This window comes from Oncorhynchus gorbuscha, linkage group LG14 (assembly GCF_021184085.1).
Source record: "Oncorhynchus gorbuscha isolate QuinsamMale2020 ecotype Even-year linkage group LG14, OgorEven_v1.0, whole genome shotgun sequence".
In the NCBI taxonomy this organism is placed as follows: Eukaryota; Metazoa; Chordata; class Actinopteri; order Salmoniformes; family Salmonidae; genus Oncorhynchus; species Oncorhynchus gorbuscha.
The window spans coordinates 44,199,382-44,211,884 of record NC_060186.1 but is presented as its reverse complement, the minus strand read 5'-3'; the positions used below and the strand labels follow the sequence as shown (position 1 = coordinate 44,211,884).

The 12,503-nt window shown below is 44.2% G+C and overlaps 1 protein-coding gene across 1 annotated transcript in view; it reads right to left on the bottom strand.

Annotated features, from left to right (window-relative positions):
• Positions 1 to 12,503, bottom strand: part of ttll7 (tubulin tyrosine ligase-like family, member 7) — a 131,228-nt gene that overhangs the window by 71,438 nt on the left and 47,287 nt on the right. Inside the window, exons 5-6 of the mRNA XM_046298121.1 lie at positions 9,028 to 9,095; positions 8,708 to 8,866 (exon numbers count right to left, since the gene is read on the bottom strand). Of these exons, the coding sequence (XP_046154077.1) occupies positions 8,708 to 8,866; positions 9,028 to 9,095 (227 nt within the window). The remainder of the gene's footprint in view (positions 1 to 8,707; positions 8,867 to 9,027; positions 9,096 to 12,503) is intronic.

Below are 12,503 nucleotides of genomic sequence, written 5' to 3'. Positions count from 1 at the left end.
GGTCATTGTCCTGTTGAAAAACAAATGATTGTGGGTGTCACACCTTGGTCATTGTATTTTGTGTTTTTGTTATATGTTTGGGTAGGCCAGGGTGTGACATGGGTTTATATGTTGTGTTTCGTATTGGGGTTTGTAGTATTTGGGATCGCGGCTGATTAGGGGTGTGGTATAGGCTTGGCTGCCTGAGGCGATTCTCAATTAGAGTCAGGTGCTTATCGTTGTCTCTGATTGGGAACCGTATTTAGGCAGCCTGAGTTTCGCTTTGTATTTCATGGGTGTTTGTTCCTGTCTTTGTGTAGTATTCACCAGATAGGCTGTAATTAGTTTCACGTTCCGTTTGTTGTTTTGGTCTTTCAGTTATTTCATGTACCGTCATATCTTTCATTAAAGTCATGAGTAACCTACACGCTGCATTTCGGTCCGACTCTCTTTCTTCAACAGACGAACGCCGTTACAGTGGGACTAAGTGCTAACCAGATGGGACAGCATATTGCTGCAGAACGTTGTGGAAGCCATGCTGGTTAAGTGTGCGTAGAATTCTAAATAAAATCACAAACAGTGTCACCAGCAAAGCACCCCCACAGAATGACACCTCCATGCTTTACGGTGGAAACTACACATGCGGAGATCATCCATTTACCTACTCTTCGTTTCACAAAGACACGGTGGTTGGAACCAAATATCTCATCATACCAAAAGGACAGATTTCCACCGGTCTAATGTCCATTGCTCGTGTTTCTTGGCACAAGCAAGTCTCCTCTTCTATTTGGTGTCCTTTAGTAGTGGTTTCTTTGCAGCAATTCGACCACGAAGGCCTGATTCTGCTGTCTCCTCTGAACAGTTGATGTTGAGATGCGAAAAGTTACACTAATGAACTTATCCTCTGCAGCAGAGGTAACTCTGGGTCTTTCTTTCCTGTGGCGGTCCTCATGAGAGCCAGTTTCATCATGTGGTTTTTGGTACTGCACTTGAAGAAACTTTAAAAGTTATTTAAATTTTCCTGATTGATTGTCCTTCGTGTTGTAAAGTAATAGTCTGTCATTTCTCTTTGCTTATTTGAGCTGTTCTTGCCATAATGTGGACTTGGTATTTTACCAAATAGGTCTATGTTCTGTATACCCCCCCTACCTTGTCACAACACGACTGATTGGCTCAAACACATTAAGAAGGAAAGAAATTACACAAATTAACAAGGCACACCTGTTAATTCAAACGCATTCCAGGTGACTACCTCATGAAGCTGTTTGAGAGAATGCCAAGAGTGTGCAAAGCTGTCATCAAGACAAAGGGTGGCTACTTTGAAGAATCTCAAATATAAAATATATTTTGATTGGTTTAACACTCCTTTTTTTGGTTAGTACATGATTCCATATGTGTTATTTCCTAGCTTTGATGTCTTCACTATTTTTCTACAATGTAGAAAATAATACAAAATTAAGAAAAACCCTGGATTGAGTAGGTGTGTCCAAACTTTTGACTGGCAAGGTATATATATATACACAGTATATATTGTTGTACAAGACACCTGCCTGATTCTCACCTGGCTGAGTGGACTAATCCATTGTGGAGGCCGTGGGGGTGGCACAGTCCACCACCTTAAGACATGTGCTACTGAATTTGGATATGGTTATTACATAAGAAAAATGGTGCAACACTAATAAAAACCATATTATTTTATAACAAATGCACTTTCTCCTGCATTGGATAGAGGTCACTGTCCGCGGTTCTGAAACATCAGTGTGCTGTTGAATTGGCACCTTCTCCTCAACAATGTAGATACAGTATGTGCATAATAGCAAAGTTACCCAGCATATAGGTGTTGAGAACAATGGGTTGGAGGCAGCAGTTGAGTTAGGAGACGAGAAAACAGCCCTTGCCATAATTGTCTAAATGTTTTAAGACTATAGTTAACAGCCTAACTGTTAAATGTGCCTGGCTTTATTAATCCTCCATGTACAGTAAGGGAAATCAGTCAATTGAAAAAAATGAATTAGGCTCTAATCTATGGATTTCACATGACTGGGCAGGGACGCACCCACTGGGGAGCCAGGCCAAACCAATCAGAATTAGTTTTTCCCCAAAAAAGGGCTTTATTACAAAACATGTTGATACAACAGTAGCTAGCATGGGGAGAAGTCTGTCTATAATAAAGTGCTGCTCTGCATTCTTAACAGTACTATTGTCATGCCCTGGCCATAGAGGCTTTTATTCTCTATTTTCGTCAGGCCAGGGTGTGACTAGGGTGGGCATTCTAGTCTCTTTATTTCTATGTTTTCTGTTTCTATGTTTTGGCCAGGTATGGCTCTCAATCAGGGACAGCTGTCTATCGTGGTCTCTAATTGGGAATCATACTTAGGCAGCCTTTTTTCCTTTGTATTTTGTGGGTAGTCTGTGTTAGTGGCCTGTATAGCCCTAGTCAGATTCACGTTCATTTTTGTTGTTTCTTGTTTTGTTGGCGACGTTTATAATATTAAAAGAAAATGTACGCTCACTACGCTGCACCTTGGTCCGGTAATTTCCCTGACGACGTTCGTGACAGAACTACCCACCACCAAAGGACCAAGTAGCATGTCCAGGAGAGGCAGCCCCAAAAAATGTTTGGGGGTAGCACACGGGACGGTCGGCGGAGCTGAGGTTGGAACCAGAGCCAGTCGGGGAGAAGAAGGTGAACTTGGAGGGGAGTGAAGGGAGTGAAGCAGTGACAGTTAAGGAGTTGATGGGGAGATTGCAGGGGAGAGTTAGGAGAGAGCTGTTGTGTTGGTGCATGAGGTACGACATTTGCCCTACGGAGCATGTCCTCAGTTTAATGTCACCTGAGTCAGCTCTCCATACTCGTCCTGAGGTGCGTGCTAGCCATCTGGTTAAGACTGTGCCAGCCCCACGCACCAGGCCTCCTGTGCGCCGCCCCAGCCCTGCACGTCTTGTGCCAGCTCTACGCTCCAGACCTCCAGTGCGCCTCCACAGCCCGGTGGGTCCTGCGCCGGCTCTGTGCACTGTGTCTCCGGTGCGCTGTGACAGCCCGGGTTCGTCCTATGCCTGCGCTCCGCACGTGCTGGGCTAAATTGGGCATTCAGCCAAGAGGACCAGTGCAAGGTCTAAGCAACAGATCTCCAGTGCTCCCCCACAGCCCGGTTCGACCTGTGCCTGCGCTCTGGAGGTGCCGGGCTAAAGTGGGCATTCAGCCTGGAAGAGTGGTGCCAAGGATACGCCCCAGATCTCCAGTGCTCCCCCACAGCCCGGTTCGACCTGTGCCTGCGCTCTGGAGGTGCCGGGCTAAAGTGAGCATTCAGCCTGGAAAAGTGGTGCCAAGGATACGCCCCAGATCTCCAGTGCTCCCCCACAGCCCGGTTCGTCCTGTGCCTCCTCCAAGGACCAGGCCTCCAGTAGGTCTCCCCAGCCTGGTGAGTCCTGTGCCTGCTCCACGGGCCAGTCAGGGGTCCACAACGAGGGTCCCCAGTCCGGGGCCCGCAACGAGGGTCCCCAGTCCGGGGCTGGCAGCGAAGGTCCCTGGTCCGGGGCCGGCAGCGAGGGTCCCCGGTCCGGGGCCCGCAACGAGGGTCCCCAGTCTGGGGTTGGCGACGAGGGTCCCAGCACCAGAGGCGCCAGTAAAGTGGGGGAGCCAGAGAAGGAGGGGGGTCTACGTCCCGCACCAGAGCCGCCGCCGTAAGGGATGCCCACCTGGACCCTCCCCTTTAAAGTCAAGTTTTGCGGCCGTAGTCCGCACCTTTGGGGGTGGTGGTACTGTCACGCCCTGGCAATTGAGAGGCTTTTCTCTAGGCCAGGGTGTGACTAGGGTGGGCATTCTAGTTTCTTTATTTCTATGTTTTCTGTTTCTATGTTTTTGCCAGGTATGGTTCTCAATCAGGGACAGCTGTCTATCGCTGTCTCTGATTGGGAATCATACTGAGGCAGCCTTTTTTCCTTTGTATTTTGTGAGTAGTTGCCTGTGTAGCCCTAGTCAGCTTCACTTTTGTTGTTTCTTGTTTTGTTGGCGACATTTATAACATTAAAAGAAATTGTACGCTCACGACACTGCACCTTGGTCCGGTCATTTCCCTGACGACGTTTGTGACAACTATCAACAAGGCAGGTCCTACAGGCCCTAGTTTTGTCGCACCTGGACTTTGTTCAGAGGGACTTAAGAAAATGGCAGCACATGGCAGCACAGCTGGCCCTTGGATGTACACAAGAGAACTAACATTAATAATATGCATGTCAATCTCGCTTGGCACAAAGTGGAGGAGAGATTGACTTCATCATTACTTGTATTTGTGAGAGGTACTGACATGTTGAATGCACCGAGCTGTCTGATTGAACTGCTGGCACTCAGCTCGGACACACATACCCCACAAGACATCTCCCACTAGAGGTCTCTTCACAGTCCCCAAGTCGAGAACTGTCACGACTTTTGCGAAGTCGGTCCCTCTCCTTGTTTGGAGAAGTCAGTCGGTCCCTCAACACAAACATAGACACATGCAAACAAACACATGATAACATACGCATTCCACACACATGTACAGATGGATTTTGTGTTGTAGATATGTGGTAGAGTAGAGTAGGGGCCTGAGGGCACACACCTAATATGTTGTGAAATCTGTTATGAATGTTGTGTAATGTTTTTAAAATGTATAACTGCCTTAATGTTGCTGGACCCCATGAAGAGGAGCTGCTACCTTGGCAAGAACTAATGGGGATCCCTAACAAATACAAATACAAATTACACACAGAAATACTACTCAGTTAAATCAGCTGTCGAGGTGGTTGGTCTCAGACGATCCCGCAGGTGAAGAAGCCGGATGTGGAGGTCATATCAAATGAAACATTTTTGGTAACATACACATGGTTAGCTGATGTTTGCGCTTCTAGTTCCGACAGTGCAGTAATATCTAAAAAAGTAATCGAACAATTTCACAACAACTACCTTATACACACACAAGTGTAAAGGGATGAAAAATAATATGTAAATATATGGATGAACGACGGTCGTGCGGCATAGGCAAGATGCAGTAGATGGTATAGAGTACAGTATATACAGTTGAAGTCGGAAGTTTACATATACTTAGGTTGGAGTCATTAAAACTAGTTTTTCAACCACTCCACAAATGTCTTGATAACAAACTATAGTTCTGGCAAGTCAGTTAGGACATCTACTTTGTGCATGACACAAGTAAATTTTCCTACAATTGTTTACAGACAGATTATTTCACTTATAATTCGCTGTATCACAATTCCAGTGGGTCATACACTAAATTGACTGTGCCTTTAAACGGCTTGGAAAATTCCAGAAAATTATGTCATGGCTTTAGAAGCTTCTGATAGGCTAATTGACATAATTTGAGTCAATTGGAGGTGTACCTGTGGATGTATTTCAAGGCCTACCTTCAAACTCAGCGCCTCTCTGCTTGACATCATGGGAAAAATCAAAAGAAATCAGAAGTCGGGGTCATCCTTGGGAGCAATTTCCAAACGCGTGAAGGTACCACGTTCATCTGTACAAACAATAGTATGCAAGTATGAACACCTTGGGACCACGCAGCCGTCATACCGCTCAGGAACGAGACGTGTATTGTCTCCTAGAGATTAATGTACTTAGGTTCGAAATGTGCAAATCAATTCCAGAACAACAGCAAAGGACCTTGTGAAGATGCTGGAGGAAACAGGTACAAAAGTGTCTATATCCACAGTAAAACGAGTCCTATATCGACATAACCTGAAAGGCCGCTCAGCAAGGAAGAAGCTCCAAAACTGCCATAAAAAAAGACAGACTATGGTTTGCAACTGCACATGAGGACAAAGATTGTACTTTTTGGAGAAATGTCCTCTGGTCTGATGAGGTAAATAGTACTGTTGGCCATAATGACCATCGTTATGTTTGGAGGAAAACGGGGAAGGCTTGCAAGCCGAAGAACACCATCCCAACCATGAAGCACGGAGGTGGCAGCATCATGTTGTGGGGTGCTTTACTGCAGGAAGGACTGGTGCACTTCACAAAATAGATGGCATCATGAGGGGGGGAAATTATGTGGATATATTGAAGCAACATCTCAAGACATCAGTTAAAGCTTGGTTGCAAATGGGTCTTCCAACTGGACAGTGAGCCCAAGCATACTTCCAAAGTTGTGGTAAAATGGCTTAAAGACAACAAAGTCAAGGTATTGGAGTGGCCATCACAAATCCCTGACCTCAATTCTATAGAAAATCTGTGGGCAGAACTGAAAAAGCGTGGGCGAGTAAGGAGGAAACCTGACTCAGTTCCACCAGCTCTGTCAGGAAGAATGGGACAAAATTCAGCCATCTTATTGTGGGAAGGTTGTGGAAGGCTACCTGAACATTTGACCCAAGTTAAACAATTTAAAGGCAATGCTACCAAATACTAATTGAGTGTACATAGATTTATTATTTCAGTTTTTCTCCCTACTATAATTCTGACATTTCACATTCTTAAAATAAAGTGGTGATTGAGACTTGAGTGGCTTGAGACTTGATTTCCATTATTAAAGTGAGCTGGAGTTGAGTCTCTATGCAGGCAGCAGCCTCTCTGAGTTAATGATGGATGTTCAACAGTCTGATGGCCTTGAGATAGAAGCTGTTTTTCAGTCTCTCGGTCCCTGCTTTGATGCACCTGTACTGGCCTCAACTTCTGGATGATAGCGGGGTGAACAGGCAGTGGCTCAGGTGGTTGTTGTCCTTGATGGTCTTTTTGACCTTCCTGTGACATCGGGTGGTTTAGGTGTCCTGGAGGGCAGGTAGTTTTCCCCCGGTGATGTGTTGTGCAGACCGCACTACCCTCTGGAGAGCCTTATGGTTTTGGGCGGAACAGTTGCCGTACAGCCCAGGATACAGGTCCTGGGCTGACGTGGTTACACGTGGTCTGCGGTTGTAAGGCCGGTTGGACGTGCTGCCAAATTCTTTAAAACGACATTGGAGGCAGCTTACGGTAGAGAAATTAACATAAAAGTATCTGGCAACAGCTCCGGTGGACATTCCTGCAGTCAGCATGCCAACTGCACGCTCCCTCAAAACTGCATCTGTGACATTGTGTTGTGTGGCAAAACTGCACACTTTAGAGTGGCCTTTTATTGTCCCCAGGTGCACCTGTGTAATGATCATGCTGTTTAATCAGCTTCTTGATATGCCGCACCTGTCAGGTGGATGGAATATCTTTGCAAAGGAGAAATGCTCACTAACAGGGATGTAAACCAATTTGTCCACAAAATGTGAGAGAAATAAGCTTTTTGTGTGTATGGAAGATTTCTGGGATCTTTTATTCCAGTTCATGAAACATGGGACCAACACTTCACATTCTGAGTTTATATTTTTCTTCAGTGTAGGTCTAAAGTATGATGAAGATCTGAGAAGTCAGCGGTATAACTTTGATAGAAAGATGGATGATGTGGACAGGGTTAAAAAGTATTTGTAGCCAGAGCGGTTATAGATTAGAGGACATGATTGATGAGCACACATGTCAAGTAATCAAAACCTGGGTTTAATTTAGCACCAGTGGGGATCTTGTGTTTAAGCCCAACACTTTTTAACAAGCTTCGGTTCAGACACAAACAATAACTTCATTTAGTTCTCAGACTGAAAATAAATTACTGGGGAAGATATAACTTAATTTCCTGCGTCACGCTGTGCGTTTCTCAAATCTAAATCTCTCGCATCCCCCTCCAAATGGCCGAGCTAATCTCATCATCTTTCACTTTTTTAATGTATTGCAATAATTCAGCCGTTGCCAGCTTTTATTTTTTAATAAATAAGGGCTTACTGACTGTAGCATGGGGCCATAAGTATTGCTCATATCCCACAAGGACAAACAGAAATGAGTGTGGGCCAATACACACACACAAGTGTTATACGCACTTCAATACCTCCATCTATTGGTGCAAAGTCAAAATACAGCCTAAGCTCCCTTAGAATACTACAAGGCTGAAAAGGCTTCTTTTCAAGCATTTACAATACTACAGACCCTGAAAAACAGCCTATACATTGTCTACATAGTGCTGGAAATAATGCGTACCAAAGGAATCAGCCATTTAAAATGAAAAAGGGTAGCCTCGTATGCATACTGTCTGAGCTGTAGCCAACTCTTGTCTTACATCATGGCAATGATGGGCCATAATACTTGGCTTATATTTTTTACACAAAAAAACGGTATTTGAAAGACCCTTTGGACTTTGTGATCGACCTGGGCCGTGATCATTTGTGCAGCAACGGAAAAGGTTTAAAAACATTTTGCAACAGACAACGAATAGGTACGTTTGTTATTGGAAAAGTCCAGGTACAGTCCCACCTTGTTCCAGGGCGTCTTCTTGCGTTTGGTGCCCAGTGATAACGACCCTAAACTGGCTGCCATTGCCTTCTGAAGGAGAGATAGAAGCAGCCCGGGGCAGCAGGGTCTATTTCTAGTCAGACCCGATCTCCGTGGTGATCTGTGGTGATTCAACAATCACATGCAGGGACCTTCGGGGAATGGACTTGACAGCGCGCCGGCCGCGTCCTCGCTATCCACTGATTTATGTACGAAAAGTTGTAAACGAGGCATGCTATGAGAATTGTTTTATTATTTCGACTGAATTACATATTTGAGGCCCTGGCACATTATTATTTCCAAGCTTATGTCAGGGCCATCTCCCCCCTATTATCTTTCTCTCAGTCAGTCACTTGTAATGGCCCGACAATCCATCCTCACCCTCCACCCTTGACCTACCCGTGACCCATGGCTCCGTTGGCAGGCTTGACGATAAACGTCTTCTGCTTGCGTTTCCGCCGCAGCTCCTTCACGTAGTTCTGAAACTGGGTGTACTCGGCGGGGAAGATCCACGTTTTGGGAATAAAGCTGTACTCCTGAGGCTGGCTCTTGATCATTCTGTGTGCGGGGAGAAGAGAAAGGGAGTGGGGACAATAAGAGAAATAAATATCTTCACTGTAAAATTGTTTATATAACAAACCCCAAAGTTTGTATAATGCTTAGCCAATTACTAACTAGTAACCAACTTAGTGGTGTAAAAGAACAGGAAAAGCACTTACTTGGACATATTCCTTGCCAAACAGTCTTTCCGGCAAATCTCCCCCATCCCAGGGAAATGGTTAATTCTCTACAGAAAAAGACATGCAGAAATAATAATGTTTTTGAGGCCATTGCGGCGTTTACCTCCAACTTCGCCCCCAGAATTGTAACATTAAAGAGAAAACCCTGATGTAAGATTACAATGTTCTGACATTTATGCCCAATTACAGACTCAAAACAAAAGGTGACTGTTAGACGTTTCTTAATCTTTATTTGGTTTACCCCATCGTTTTTAATTTAAAACGAAAAAAGACGATCAATCTTTACTCCAAGGGGTAAGGTAATTGGTTGTGCATCGGAGCTCCGGCAATTGTAGGCAGTGACAGATGAATGAATTGCTTTGAATGTGGGAGAGAGAAAAAAGCCTGGGTTTTCTGTATTCTTTGACCAAATGAGGTTGAACAGGGGCGTTAATTAGGCTCGTATGAACTGCAGCTTGACAGCAAACTTTCCAAGTAAATCACAGAACGAGAGAAAGAAGGAATGAAGAAAATAAACACGAACACGTGTGTGAAAGGAATCCGTGATTATACATACGAGACAGATGTAATTAGGTGCTCTGAGATTTGGAAGAAATCTCACAATTAGGCTGAAAGCTGTGCATGTGAGAGGCATCATGAGTGAAAATCAAAACCGTTTGTTCAGGGATTCCTTTTATTCTCCTTTTTTTCTGCTGTAAGCTTATGAGACTATTGCATCTGAAAGTCGAATCATTCTAGCTATGCAAAGTATGTAGTGATACTTCCAATTGCCACAGAGAGACATGTTGAGCATATACCCTACAGAAGTAATGTTCAACCAGTTTTGTTCCAACCTACACTTCCTGTATCTTCACTTAGCTATGCCTAATTCCCTTTGAGTCTGCAGTGCTTTAAATCGATCATTACTGTCCGGGGTAATCAAATAGCTGATTCCGAAGATGGATGGCTAGCACATGGCGCTAGCTGAGGAGGTCAAGTTCACACAGCAGTGAGAGCTCAAATGCAGTTGGGGCCATTTTCAAAGGAACACAAAGACCTCTGAAAAACCTTTGTTACTTTGTTACTTTTTTGACTGAGCATCACTGTTGATGTCTCAGTTATTTACGAGAGAGAGAGAGAGAGAGAGAGAGCTTCTGTCTCCAACGAAGGACCTAGACCAGTAACTAGATCTTCTGCACAGATTCTGTCAGACTTAGGCCCTGACAGTTAATCTCGGGAAGAGAAAAATAATGGTGTTCCAAAAAATGTCCAGTTGCCAGGACCACAAATACAAAATTCTGTGAACGATCTGAGAGGCAAAGCAAGAAGGGCCATCTACGGAAGGAACATAACATTTTGCATCCCAATTAGGATCTGGATAAAAATACTTAAACAGTTATAGAAACCATTTCCCTCTATGGATGTGAGGTCTGGGGTCCACTCACCAACCAAGAATTCACAAAATGGGACAAACACCAAATTGAGACTCTGCATGCAGAATTCTGCAAAAACATCCTCAGTGTACAACGTAAAACAACAAATAATGCATGAAGAACAGAATTAGGATGTTTCCCACAAATTATCAAAATCCAGAAAATAGCAATTAAATTCTACAAGCACCTAAAAGGAATTCTCAAACCTTCCATAACAAAGCCCTCACCTACAGAGAGATGAGCCTACAGAAGAGTCCCTTCAGACAGCTGGTACTAACACAAACAGACCCCACAGAGCCCCAAGAGAGTATACAGAACATAGCACTATTTGGTAAAAGACCATATTATGGCAACAGCTCAAGTAAGCAACGAAAAATAACAGTCCATCGTTACTTTAAGACATCAACCATCAAGCGCTATGATGAAACTGGCTCTCATGAGGACCGCCACAGGAAAGGAAGACCCAGACTTACCTCTGCTGCAGAGGATCAGTTCATTAGAGTTTACTGCACCTGAGATTGCAGCCCAAATCAATGCTTCACAGAGTTCAAGCTACAGACACATCTCAACATCAACTGTTCAGGAGACTGTGTGAATCAGGCAAAGAAACCACTACTAAAGGACACCAATAAGAAGAAGAGACTTGCTTGGGCCAAGAAACACAAGCAATGGACATTAGACCGGTGGAAATCTGTCCTTTAGTCCAAATTTGAGATTTTCAGTTCTTTGTGAGACGCAGAGTGGGTGAACGGATGATCTCCGCATGTGTGGTTCCCACCGTGAAGAATGGAAGAGGAGGTGTGATGGTGCTTTGCTAGTGACACTGTCAGTGATTTATTTAGAAGTCAAGGCACACTTAACCAGCATGGCTACCACTGCATTCTGCCGCGAAACGCCATCCCATCTGATTTGTGCTTAGTCCAACTATCATTTGTTTTCAACATGACAATGACCCAGCACACCTCCAGGCTGTGTAAGGGCTATTTGACCAAGAAGGGGAGTGATGGAGTGCTGCATCAGATGACCTGGCCTCCACAATCACCCGACCTCAACCCAATTGAGATGGTTTGGGTTGAGTTGGACTGCAGAGTAAACGAAAACCAGCCAACATGTGCACAGCATATGTGGGAACTCCTTCAAGATTGATGGAAAAGCATTCCAGGTGAAGCTGGTTGAGAGAATGCCAAGAGTGTGCAAAGCTGTCATTAAGGCAAAGGGTGGCTACTTTGAAGAATCTAAAAAATAAAATAGATTTTGATTTGTTTAACACTTTTTGGTTATTCAATTATTCCATGTGTTATTTCATTGTTTTGATGTCTTCACTATTATTCTCCAATGTAGAAAATAGTCAAAATAAAGAAAAACCCTTGATTGAGTAGGTGTGTCCAAACTTTTGACTGGTACTGTTTGTACAGACTCAGTGAGCATGGCCGTGCTATCGAGAGAGAGACTGACATAGCCTGTCTTCTTTTGAGAGCCAGGTCTGTCTATGTGCACACTGCCCACAAAATGAGGTGGAAGCTGAGCTGCACTTTCTAACTTCCTGCCAAATGTATGACCATATTAGAGACACATATATCCCTCAGATTACACAGATCCACAAAGAATTTGAAAAAGAAAAATCCAATCTTGATAAACTCCCATATCTATGAGATGAAATACCACAGTGTGCCACCACAGCAGCAATATTTGTGACCTGTTGCCACAAGAACAGGACAACCAGTGGAGCACAAAGACTGTTTATTTATTTTCCCTTTCATACTTCAACTATTTGCACATTGTTACAATGCTGTACATAGACAATAATATAACATTTGATATTTTGTTTATTGTCCATTTCACTTGCTTGGCAATGTAAATATATGTTTCCCATGCCAATAAAGCCCATTGAATTGAATTGACGGACGTCAGCAGGACAAAGGAGCTGATCGTGGACTACAGATAACGGAGAGCCAAGCACGCCTCCATTCACATCGGCGGGGCTGTAGTGGTGCGGTTTGAGAGCTTCAAGTTCCTCTGTGTCCACATTACTACAGAATGATC